General features: G+C 56.4%; 1 protein-coding gene across 1 annotated transcript; it reads right to left on the bottom strand.

Moving 5' to 3' along the window:
• Positions 1 to 357: 357 nt before the first annotated feature.
• On the bottom strand, positions 358 to 11,785 carry PRRT4 (proline rich transmembrane protein 4). Its single transcript, XM_023223554.1, has 5 exons — positions 11,668 to 11,785; positions 9,474 to 10,197; positions 9,283 to 9,387; positions 8,820 to 8,939; positions 358 to 2,718 (listed from the first exon to the last, which is right to left on the bottom strand). Exons 2-5 carry the CDS (start codon positions 10,123 to 10,125, stop codon positions 890 to 892), a joined length of 2,706 nt encoding a protein of 901 aa, XP_023079322.1. The 5' UTR covers positions 10,126 to 10,197; positions 11,668 to 11,785; the 3' UTR covers positions 358 to 889.
• Positions 11,786 to 12,759: the final 974 nt, after the last annotated feature.

Genomic DNA, 12,759 nt, shown 5'->3' on the forward strand with positions numbered 1-12,759 from the left:
CACCTCAATATTTCCATGAAAGACTTGACTCCTAACTAGTCCCCAGTCAATAGTCTACCAGGACCAGACTCCTAGGAATGCAGGCATTTCCACCAATGACGGTAGAGTTTCTGCCTCACCTCCCAGGGCCATGTCCCATCTCTGTGAAAAGCCACTTCCCAACGATTCAGAAGAGTCTTCGAGGGGCTGCTCCCAGGAACCTCACTCATCCCAGAAACAGGACAAGACTCGTTGGTCTCGTATGAAGGTCCCTGGGGTCTGGAACGGACCCACCCCACTCGAGAGCTGCTTCTCTTCCACTTGTGATGGAATCACTGGTGCTGTTGCTCAATCGAGCTTTCCCAAGAAAGTCAGACCTTGCTCTTCTGAAAATATTTTATTGATAAATTAACTTTAAGAGCATTCCCCTCCCACCCAACTGCTGTAAAGTCTCCTAGATGGGTCATGGGCCCCTGTGGGTGTCACATGGAGGACAGGGAGTCCCACTCACACAGGGGTAGGATTCCTAGGCATGGCAGAGGTGGGTAGGGGGCCTGAGGCAGGTCCCAGGGTCCTCTGAGGACAGCCCCTCTCACTCAGCACCAGAGTGGGGAGTGGTGGTCAGGAGTGGAGCACCTTGGAGCTTTATTGCTGGTGAATGCCAAGGAAAATGGGACCCCTGTCAGCCTAGAATTGCAGCTGAGGGCATCAGCACCCAGGGCTCCAGAGATTCCCAATCAATAGAGCCTGGCTGCTGACCCACCCACCCACCCAGGGACCCCTGGATGGGGAAGGAATCTGGAGAGGTATCTTAGCCAGGCAGGACTGGGGAAGGGTTACAGTGTGCAGGTCTCGGGCAGGGCAGGCTCCAGAAAGGGGTGTGTCGCAGGGTAGCAAGGTGGCCACGTCTTCACAGGTCTATGGTGTCGCTGCCCACGCTCAGCTCGTCAATCTGTCGGCAGGCGTCCAGGAACTGCTCCTGCAGCAAGGCCTCCTCGGCCTGCAGCTCAGAAGCAGGCTCTGGGGAGTCGCGAGAGGGTGGGGACAGGGCCTGGTAGGATCCTGAGGCCGGGAGGCTGGGGCTGCTTCCTGAGGGCCGCGGGGGACTGAGGACGCAAACCAGAGGGCAGCGCGGGGGCCGGTCGGGGCTGGAACACAGCAGCATGGACGAGCTGTCCCGCGAGAGTCCGCACAACGAGCCAGATGACGCGCTGCTGCCTGCGGGCCAAGCCCCGGGGGAGGGGAGCTCCGCGGGCGCAGGGGAGCCAGGGGCCTCCCCTGATCTCTCACTGGGCCGGCCCCCGGTCTTCGTCCCCAGCGAGGCGGTGCGGTAGAGGCCGAGCCCAGGCAGGGCGTCCTCGAAGGCAGGGCCCTGGAAGAGGCCAGGCGCGAGCAGGGCCTCGCTGCAGAGGGCCTCCTCGATGCTGCGCCGCAGGTTAATTGGGGAGGGCGGGCGGAAGTCCACGGTGTAATCGCTGCAGGGAGAGGAGGCCGGGGACGGGGCTGGGTTGGCCGCTGCGCCTTCGAAGCCCCGGCAACCTCCGCCCTGGAGTAGGAGGTCGGGGCCTGGCTCTGCCAGCGCGCACAGCTGCAGCAGCTCCGCGTCGCCGCGCGCGATGGCGCTCCCCAGGGGCTCCTTGTCCGGGGGCCCAGTGACCCAGCCTCCCGGCAGCAGCGGGGCCGCGTGGCCCGGGGACAAGCGAAAGAGCTTGGCCCAGCAGCGCGCCGGCACGCGGGGACTGCAAAGCGCCGGGTAGAGGCCCAACAGCGCCAACGGGAGCGCGACGCCCACCTCGCCCAGGCGCAGGCCTAGCTGGAAGGCCCACCAGGGCCACGGCCCTTCCAGGCCTGGTTGGCCACCGTAGCCCAGGGCGTGCAGCACCTCATAGCCCTGCAGGGCTCCGCTCAGCAGCCCGAAGGTGCCTGCCACCGGGGCAGTGCGCGCCGCGCGCCGCCAGGACTCCCGCGGAGCGAAGGGGCTGCGCGCCTGCGGCAGGGGTGTGGCGCCCTTGAAGCCCGACCCCCCTAGGGGAGCCCCGGCCTTCCGCCGCCGCCCGCCCCAGCAGGAGAGCGCCAGCAGCAGTCCCGAAAGGAAGGCGGCGAGGAAGGCGTGCAGCCCGCGCGAGGCGAGCCGCAGGGGCCGCAGCGGGCGATGCGCGGCGCTCCCGAGGGCGGCGGCGGCCGCCAGCCCCAGCCCCAGGAGCAGCAGTGCAGCCAGGCCGGCGGGGCACCGTGGCGGGCGCGGCCGGGACAGCAGTAAGCAGGCCAGCCCCAGGCCGGCAGCCAGGCAGGGCAGCGGAAGGTCCTGCAGCAGCAGCCAGGCGAGCGCGGGCAGTCGATCCCTGTGCCCATAGGCGTCGTAGAAGAGCGGGAAGGCCCGCGTGGTCCCGGCCGACAGCAGCAGCAGGTCCAGCAGCGCCAGGCAGGGGGCGCCGGGCGGGCAGCGCCAGGGCAAAAGGGCCAGAGCCAGCAGCGCCAGCAGGGCAACCAGGCCAAAGAGCGCGCCTACCCCATACACATGGGCCTCCCAGGCCAGCCCCCAGCGAGCCCTGGCCTCTGCCCAGTCGGCATCCAGGGTCAGGAAAAAGAGGGGCCTCGGGGCCTCGGCAGGCTGCCCCTCGCGTTCAGGTAATTCTCCCACGCTGCAGGGTCCTGGCCCACACTCTGGCTGCCCCGAAGGGTTCCCGAGGCTGGCAGGAGAAGAGAGGTCATCTGGGCCAGAGGTGGGGACTGTAGGGTCTGTGGGCAAAGAAGGTTTGACTGAGGCAATCATGCAGCCCTGCCCCTGCCCACCTCACAGACAGTAGCCTGAATGCCAGTCAGAGTCCCCTAACATATTCAGGACACACTTGTCTTACATATGAGACTCACCCCACCTCTTGGCCTCTCACCTTTCCCTCCCCCGCTCCCCTATTCAATGTCTTCGCTGGAGTTTCAGCTGTCATCCTTCCCCTCTTCCTCCTCCTGCTTCTCCCACTCTGCCTCGACCCCCCAGCTCCCTGCTTGACTCGTTTGTGATTCTACTAAAGAGTTTTTCTTTGAAGTCACAGAACTTTACAACTGCAAGGAACCTCAGACACCCTCTCCAGTTCAATCCCCCCACCAGAAAGGAAGTTTCATGAGAACAGGGATTTTTGTTTCTTTGCTCACATCTGAATCTCCATACTTAAATTAGTTTCTGTCACACAGTTGGAATTTAGCAGATATTCATTGACTAAATGAATCCCTGTACTTGCCGGATGAAGATACTGAAGCTCTTCTGAGAGGCAAAGTGATCTGCCCAAGGTCACAGATGGGCAGAGTTGCACCTAGAACCCAGGTCTGAACATCAGTCTGAGCCCCTTTCTGTGATTCCAAAGCCTCTTTCTAACATTAGTGTGCTTATCTCTTGTTCTGCACCCCTGACTCCCAACCCCCAACTTAGTGCTAGGAGGAGCTTCCCCTGCCCTTTTTCAGCTACTCACCCACCTGTCTCCATCTCAAGGAAAAGCCCACATGTGTGCATACACACACATGCATGCACGCACACACACACATTCAGCAGGGGAGAGGTAAGATACTGCTGTCTCAGCACTCTGAGGAAAACATCATTTCTCCTTATTCATTGGCCTTCCTGCCTGCTACACCCCAAGCCTTAGCCTATCCATGGCTGTGACCCCTATCCTGCCTCATCCACAGAGCCATTGGTCTAAGTTTCTTAATATAGATGCCTCCATGCTTCTCCCCACACTGTACAGAAGGTGACATTGAGATGGACTCCCCCAGGTCTCAAAAGGTGCCCTTAGGAACTCCCAGGGAGGAAGTCTTAGGGACATCACAGTGGGATAAAATGCCATCTGAGTAAGTGAGCCCCTCAGTTGCTCTGGGGTTTCCTATCTTGAGTCCCTAGCCCCATCCTGTGCTCCAGCGCCTTCCCATATCCCTTGGAAAAAGGGAAGTCAACTAAGAGAGGGTAAGGAGTAAGATCCTTAATTCTACTCTTCTGGAGCAAGAGAGGAGTTGGGTAGAGTTAGACTCAAGGATTCTCCCCAGGGCCAGGCAGCAAGGGAAGATGCTGGAAGCTGAACCTCTACCTGCCCTCACCTACAGATTCAGCAGGACCGCAGCCACAGGCAAGGGTGGAAGAAGAAAGGGTGGTGGTGAAGGATGTGGACAGCCTGGCAGGTATGGGTAGGTGGACAAAAGACAGATGTAGAATGTGAGGGCAGGGTGTCTGACAATCACCCAACTGCCTGGCCCTGCCTTGGCCATGCCCCAGCTGGACAACACAGGAAGACCCCAGGAGCACCCCCAGCCACAGGCAGAGCCAGCTCATGCCGGGGACGCTCAAAACATAACAATTCTAGGCCGGGCGCGGTGGCTCATGCCTGTAATCCCAGCATTTTGGGAGGCCATGGTGGGCAGATCACCCGAGGTCAGGAGTTTGAGACCAGCCTGGTCAACAGGGCAAAACTCCGTCTTTACTAAAAATACAAAAATTAGCCAGGCGTGGTGGCATGCGCCTGTAATCCCAGCTACTCTGGAGGCTGAGGCAGGAGAATCGCTTGAACCGGGGAGGCGGAGGTTGCAGTGAGTGGAGATCGTGCCTCTGCACTCCATCCTAGGTGACAGAGCGAGACTCTGGCTCAAAAAAAAAAAAAAACCCAAAAAACCAAAAACAAAACACACACACACACACACACACACACACACACACACACACACACACACCAGTTCTTAAAAATAATAAATATATAAAAGATAAACCAAAAACACGAGTTCTGAGAACAAGGAAAAGGGAGGAGTGAGGGAGCTGAGAGGTGGCTCTGAGAGAAGGAAAGGGATGATGCAATTGGACAACTGGGGAGGGCAGAAAAGAAGCAGCCAAAACATTAAATATACACAGCTCACTGCCAACCGCAAGTGGCAGCATGCACCCTGGTTCCCATTCCATCATGTCCTCAAATCTGAAATGAGTAAGAGTACCTACTGCATAGGACTGTTGTGAGAAAAATGAGACAATGTGTGTAAAACTCGGAGAACCTGGTGCATCATGATCCCTCGATCAAGATTGTGTCGTTATCATGATCATCAGCTAATGTTCATCACTGATCCATCATCTGTTTGTGTGTATGTCAGTGTGACTACCTCTGGTCTCAAACAAGTTCTTGATTCAACTAACTAATGGCTGCAGTCTGTTTTCAAAGCCTTTCAAAGTCCTAAACTTGCTTAGAAAGACAACAATTAGTCACATAGTGAACATCAACACATTGTCTCACTTTATGAACTTTGTTTAAATAATACCTTTGTTTTGTTTGTTTGTTTGTTTGTTTTTGAGAAAGAGTCTTGCTTCATCACCCAAGCTGGAGTGCAGTGGCATGATCTCAGCTCACTGCAACCTCCACCTTCCGGGTTCAAGCGATTCTCCTGTCTCAGCCTCCCAAGTAGCTGGGATCACAGGTGCGTGCCACCATGCCTAGCTAATTTTTGTATTTTCAGTAGAGACAGAGTTTCACCATATTGGCCAGGCTGGTCTCGAACTCCTGACCTTGTGATCCACCCGCCTTGGCCTCCCAAAGTGCTGGGATTACAGGCGTGAGCCACCATGCCCAGCCAAATAATACCTTTCTGATGGCCTACTCACCCCTTAACACTAATAAAGACACCAGTCATCAATTAAATGAGAAACTACTTAGCTGGGAATGGAGAGCTTGCTGATCAGGTGGCATAGGTCTGGCGATGGCAGGATCAAATGCACACACCACCTCACCCCGCATTCTTTGGTCCCTTCAGATGCTCCTGCCCAACCCACTTCCTCTACAAAGTGATTAGGTTTACTCCATCTCTCTTTGGCCTCTGTGGGCTCTGCAGAGGGGCAGGAAGACATGACCTGGGAGCCCACAGTCTGCTCCAGCCTGTCACCCCCTCACCACACCCTCTTTGTTCACTGTACAGATAAGTGCAGCTGTCAGAGGTTGGCTCCAATTCACCCTCTTCCATCTTTACTTCTCACCCATGGGCCACAGGAAACCTTATCTCTCATCTCTATACCTAAGCTCTATGGCAACTACAGCAAATTTCAACATTCATAAGAATCCAGGCTGGGCATGGTGGCTCACGCCTGTAATCCTAGCACTTTGGGAGGTCAAGGCAGGCGGATCACAAGGTCAGGAGTTCGAGATCAGCCTGGCCAACATGATGAAACCCCGTGTCTACTAAAAATACAAAAATTAGCTGGGCATGGTGGTGTGCGCCTGTAATCCCAGATACTCAGGAGGCTGAGGCAGGAGAATCACTTGAACCCGGAGGTTGCAGTGAGCCAAGATCACACCACTGCACTCCAGCCTGGGCGACAGAGCAAGACTCCATCTCAAAAATAAATAAATAAATAAATACAAAATAAAAATAAAATAAAATAAATCCAGAAAAGGAATAAAAACCAGATAATAGGCAAAGTACAGGGATGGCTCAAGGGTCATAAAAGGAGTTCTGAATTAGAAACACTGATCCCAGGGGTCAGAGCATGCTCTGCATGCCCCACACTGGTCCAGGTGTGAATGGAGACAGGTGGAAAAAAAAACCTGGCTTCTGCATTTGTAGGGTCCACTTGACCTCATCTCTCATCTCCCCATTGGAGGCTTCTCCAGAAACAGCCTTCAGTTTTCCCCAAAAGAGTCCAGAAGATAGTCATCTCTGGTCTTCCCTTCCCAGGATCCCTCTCCTGAGCAAGCCTCCTCTACTGGGAGGTCCCATTCTGGCCCTGTGGGCCCTCTTGACCTCAGTGATGAGGGAGGAGAGGAGATATCAGTGTGAATAACTGGTGAGGCAGGAGCTGGCTGGGGAGGGATTGTGGGAGGGAACAGTTTGATTCATGGAAAAGCCAGGCCTGATTATCCACCAGCTGCCCAGATCAAAGGGCTGGGAATCATGTCTCCACTCTGGATGCTGGAAGCTACAGCCCATTTAGTGGTCTGGTCCCATCCCTCTCCCGATCCCCACCTCCAGGATCATGGAGAGTAGTTATACTTTGTAGGGGTGACACTCAAAATATTTAGCAACTGAGTTGGCACAGGTGCCAGCCAATCAGAACTGACACCAGCCAGAGTGGTCAGGGAGTGGAGGGGAACCCTCTGTGGACTAAGGGAGGTGGGCACTGATTAACCAGTATGAAAGTTGCACACTGATTAACTGGATAACTGTTCTGGTATGTATGGGCTGAATACAGGCTCTGTCCAAGGTGAAGGGGACCTAATGCAAGGAGGGCCTAGGAGTCAAAGGTTAGTTGCACCTAGGTTAGAAAGATTCTAGAGGCAACACAGAGAGACTCCCTTTGTATGGTACCTGCTTGATACAACTACATACACACACACACACACACACACACACACACACACACTCTGTTGGTCAGAGCAAGGCCCATTGGCATTCTCTCCAGGAGGCCTGTAGCTCTCCTGGGTTTACTCAGAGGTGCAGTATCAGAGGCTGGGTTCCTGCAGCTACCAGGGAGGAGGGAGAATGAGGTGGGGCCGCCAGCCTGCCCGGCTGCACTGCTTCTGATACTGTCCAGACTCATTAAACCTGCTTGGCCAGCGCTGTCACCAAGGCCGACAGACTGCCAGCCAGCATCCTTCCCCTGAGGCACAGAACCTGCCCCCCACCCCCAATCACATCCTGCCCCTGCTGCACGCTGGGCTGAACAGGGGCATAGCATGCCCCTCACCCACCATCCAAAGGAGTGCAGTGACTGTGGCTGGAGTGAGCCAGAGAACCAGGTCACGGGTTAAGTCTGGAGCTGGAAGAAGCTGGGGAGACCAGTGGTTTCCACTGCTGAGCCTAGTGTGGGGTGACTGAGAAGTTTCACAGCTGCAGTAAACTTTTTGCAGAGCAAAGCTGGGCCTGAAAGCCCCTCAGTCCCTCTGCATGACTCATCCACCAGAACCTCTCCACCCTGTCTCATCCACCAGAACCTCTCCTCCAGCACCTGTGCCCTCTGCTGTGCGGGCTGTGTTGTCCCACCACTGCCTGGGGCCAAGGCTGAGGTTTCTAAGAGGTAGGGTCTGGAAGTGGATTTGGGATACAGTGGGGGGGAGAAGCAAGGTTAATAGCTACTATTTAATGAGCCTCTCAGCATCATGCTAAGAGCTTTGCAATAACTAGCAAGTACTATTATTAAACCCTGGGTCTATAAGAAAAGTTAGGTTCAGAGAGGTTAAATAACATGCCCAAAGTCACTAGCTAGTAAGTAAGTAAGTAAGTAAGTAAGTAAGTAAGTAAATAAATAAATAAATAAATAAATAGGAAAGCCAGGTCTCAAGATTCCCGAGCCTGTGGTCTTTCCTCTGTACCACCAGCTTGTCTATGTGCATGTTCTGAAAGGCTCCCTTGAATGAAGGTGGCATCTGCCTGCTCAACGTCTCCTCCTCAGTGTCTTCCCAATGAGTGACCCAGCTCTGCCCATATCTGACAGCATGTCATGTCACATCAGACGGCAAAGGAAAGAGCCCGAAGGTTGGTGGGGAGTCAGTTCAGGCAGATTGGAGTGGAGGGTGGGGTTAGTGCCAGGGCTGTGGAAATCCTGAAGAAGTTCCTGTGTCTATCTATCCCTGATACATCTGTCTACATCCTGCTATGCCTCTCATTGCAAAACTCTCAGGGGACCATTACCTAACTCTGTGTGGGACTTTCTCCAGCAATACTTGCTCTCAGACCATTCATATATATCTCCATGGTGATGATGAAAAGAATGATGATTATGATTATGATGGCAATGAAATAAAAGGGTTCCAGAACACTGATGAGTGACTAGCATGTAGTAAGTGCTCGATAAATAATTGTCAAGTTCAAATGAATTGGATACTTACCTAATGAAGTTGTTGCAATCGAGGCAAAACTTAGGGAAGCAGCTGGGTCCAGAGGACTTGGGCTGGAGAGCTTCCTCTCCAGGGAGTATGGGGGCGGGGACAGAGTGGTGCCAAGGAACCCTGCAAAGGGAGCACATGGGGCTTGAGTGCCACCCCACCAACTCTCCTCTGGGAGTTTGGAGAAAATTATGTCCTTTCCCAGAGTTTGTCCTAAGGAAGTCACTGTCCCAGGAATTGTAGCCACATGCTAAGCTCATGTACACCATGAGCTAAGCTACAAAGAGCAAACCAGATTCAGCATGGCAAAGGGAATACTCCTTCTGTGGAAGTAGGAGCCCATATCCTAGGGCCTGGAAGAAGCAATACAAGAAAGTAAAAAAAGAAAGGTACTTGTTAGGCCTCTAGCACAGTGCTTGGCACGTAGAGGTGTTCCACGATTGTTTACTGCAATGAATAAACTCACCCAGAGAACCTGAAACTCCAGAGGCAGAGCTTGTGGATGTAGTTTCACCTGGGGGGCTCAGGCCAGAGAAGTTCCGGAGTGGGGACAGAGTAGTACCAAAGAATCCTGCAAAAGAAGCCCAGGCTGAAGCTGCCTCCTACCTGCCAGGGGTGCCCAGCAGGGGCTTTCCTTGGGATGGGGTGGTTACTCACCAAAGGGTCCCAGGCGCCCAGCAATCTCTGCCAGGCTGGCCCGCAGGCTGGGCAACAGGGGCAGCGTTCGATGCCCAAGTGTGGGGGCTGCACCTGCTCTCAGTGCCATGTCAAACTTCAGCTCCAACTCGCTCTGGTGGGGCTTGGGAACACTGGATGGAAGTGCTGTCGCCATCAGAGCAGTGTCCCAGGTCACAGTGCTCCTCCTGGTCTGATAGGGGGCAGTGGGCCAGTCGCTGGGCCCAGAGCGCCGGGATGTGGACTCCGGGAGCAGGGAGGAGGCCCGGAGCTTTGAGCCGCCTTCAGCGGAGCCCCACTCAGTGAGAGAGCTCCCCGGGGAGCCCACCAGCAGTTCCCAAAGGGGGTCAGTCCTCAGCCCACTGGCCACCTCTTCCCCTGGCTCCTGGCCTGGCCCAAGAGAGAGCGGCTGGGTCTCTGTGACAGGGCTTCCCCAGACAGCAGCAGGTCCCCGAAGATGGAATTTGAAGTTAAGTCCCAGGTTGAGAGACAGCATAGAGGCCTCACTTTGAGGTGGGGGTGTCAAAGTGGTGACAGGGGCACCTGGGACGGAGGAGGCGGGCTGGGGGCCCACAGTAGCAGCAAACAGGATGCAGCAGAATAGTCCTAGCCCTAGACAGCCATGCCTGGCCATGGCCCCACCTGGCTTTGGGTGGCCTTGGTGGGCGGGGACTCAGTTCTTCAGCACCTTTCGAGCAGGAAGGTCCTGGAGAGAGGAGAGGCCCTGTGAGCCCTGGCTGTGGCCACCCTCTTCCCTTTCCCAGGATGGGATTCCCCAGAGAGAGGCTTCTGATCTCAGAGAAGCAGGTAGTGCAGGTAGGATGCAAAGTGTCCTGCCCATGGCTCTGGCTCTTCTTGCTGGGCCCTTCCTGTACCTTCAGGCCCCAGCACAAATCCCTGCCTGGGGGTTCCTCCTTCCCCATCTGCTCATGCAGAAACTGGGGTCTGACTGCAACCAGGGACCCTCATCCTTAACTAGTAGTAAAAGGGATGGACTTGGGCTTCCAGATGTGGATTCCTCCCTTCCTTCCCTCTGCTGAGCCTCAAGTATTTATGGAGGCCTACCATGTGCCAAGCACCCTTCTGGGCATGTAACTGTGAACAAGCAAGCCCTTCCGATGTCTTGACCTATTCCAAACCCCACCTCCCGCCCCAGCCAGAAGTGCTGGCACTCTCACTCTCAGACCCCAGGGGGCACAGGGCCTCCGGAGGGCTGAAGCCAGCCCTGAGTGATCTGGCCCAGCCAGAAGGCCGCCCAGCCTCTGGCCAGAGAAGCAAGGTTCCCAATCTGGCAGAAGCACCTTCCCTCCAGCCCCTCCCCTTTCCTGGGTCTGGGCCTGTTCCCTTCCCCAGGACCCTAGAAGTATTCGGGGTAGGGGCAGCTTGGCGATCTCTGGCTTCCTGGAGGAGAACGCCAGGCAGGCAAGCTGCGCGAATGGCAGGCAGCTGCGGCGGACTCCTACCCCCTCCCCAGAACTCTCTCCTCCATGCGCACACATCTGGTGGGGGAAGGGAGGGTGAGCCAGGGACACACGTGCACCCGGCACCCTTACATCACACACATAGCCACACCTAGCGCCCGTGACACACTCACCCTTCACACACCCCTGCCCCTGCACGCGCGCGCGCACACACACACACTCCGTCCTGCCGAGCCCCTCTCCTTCCTGCATGGGTTCAGACCCAAGCTCTGTGACCTCCCGGCCTCCCCTGTCACACACACACACACGCGCGCACACACACACACACACGGCATGTACTGTACAGAGAGATGCACACCCCCTACACACATTCACACACACAGACACATGCCACACACCGCCATACCCCCACACTCGTACACGCCCACCAACCCTCGCAGGCACACATGCACACACGCGCCCGCACACGCACACACACCCCCAACCTGAACCGGCCGCCCTGCTCCCCGGGGTCCCTCCCGCAGGCAGGTCTCTTCGCCGAGTCCCGGAAAAGGGGTGGTCATGGTGGCCCTGGCGCCCAGCTGGGCAACGCTCCGTGGTGTCTCACCGCTTCTCTCTGCTGTGCCCAGCGCTCAGACTGAAGATCCGGACCCCCAGCTCCCGGCGCCCCCTCGCCTAGTCCAGAGACCGCAGACTCTCCGCCCCGCTGCCCCTGATCCGCCCCTGGCCCGGTCCGCGGCCCGCAGCGCTCTCACCAGGCGGGCAGCCCGGCCCCGCGCTCCACACTCCGCGCTCCCTCCCCGCGGCGCCGCCTCCTGGCTCCGAGCCTCGCTCCCCGGCGAAGCCGCCAGCGCCGGGGCTCCGCGGCAGCCGGCTCTGACGGCCCTCCCTCCTGCCCGCCCTCGCTCCCGCGCCCTCCCTCCTCCTCCTCCTCCCCCTCCTCCTCCCACCCAACCCTCCGCCCGCGGTCCCCCCACACCCGGGCGGACAGGCAGGCGAGCACAGCAGCGCAGAGCCGCGGCCACCTCGGTGTCCCGCGCCTCCACGCCCGCTCATTCACCCAGTGCTGTCAATCAACTACGGCGGGCTCCTCACGGTGAGCCTAGCGAGGGCAATCACACATTCTCAGGGCGGCCCAGCACACACATCCACACGCGCGCCTTGGCCAGGAAACACACTCGCAGGTCGGAGGGTGAGCGCACACACACGCACACATGGCAGCCTGCCCAGGATGGCACCCTGGGCAATAAGAGCCCCACCGTTTGCTAAGTAGAGGTACAATGGGCACTTCTACTTCCTTTATCTCATGAGTCCTCACCGCAACCCTGTGCATGTCCGCACTTTGCAGATAGTTAAATGAAGACACAGAAAATTACCGCATTTGCCCAAGATTGCACAGCTTGGTAGAAATTGGAATTGTCTCCCTGCCGGCCCTCTCCACCACCAGGTGGTTTTCAACAGTTGCGCTGCTACACAGCAGTGCCTCCAACACTTCACAGGTGAACTGTCAAACGCCATTCCCTGTGCGACGTGTCTTTTCGCTAAAACGGATCTCTCAAAAATACTGTTTCAGAAATGGTTGCCAGAAAGAATGATGAGCTAAGCTGCTTGTGAGAAGTGGATTACAACTGGTTTCTAGTAAAAGATGTGGGGAGAACAGTACAATCAAAGCCTGGGTTCAGTAGTTCACGCCTGTAATTCCAGCACTTTGGGAGACTGAGGCAGGATGATCGCTTGAGCCCTGGGATTCAAGAATAGCCTGGGCAACATAGCAAAAGATAAAACAAAAACAAACAGCAGGCAAGCAAGAAGAAAGAAAGAAAGAAAGAAAGAAAGAAAGAAAGAAA

Source organism: Piliocolobus tephrosceles, chromosome 8 (genome assembly GCF_002776525.5).
Source record: "Piliocolobus tephrosceles isolate RC106 chromosome 8, ASM277652v3, whole genome shotgun sequence".
NCBI lineage: Eukaryota > Metazoa > Chordata > Mammalia > Primates > Cercopithecidae > Piliocolobus > Piliocolobus tephrosceles.

Excerpts from the sequence above, each read along its gene's own strand:
- PRRT4 (XM_023223554.1), bottom strand. The coding sequence starts at position 10,125 with ATGGCCAGGCATGGCTGTCTAGGGCTAGGACTATTCTGCTGCATCCTG. Across the intron at positions 9,388-9,473 it reads TGGGCGCCTGGGACCCTTTG|GATTCTTTGGTACTACTCTG; the intron begins GTGAGTAACCAC and ends CTTCTTTTGCAG. Across the intron at positions 8,940-9,282 it reads TGGAGTTTCAGGTTCTCTGG|GGTTCCTTGGCACCACTCTG; the intron begins GTGAGTTTATTC and ends CTCCCTTTGCAG.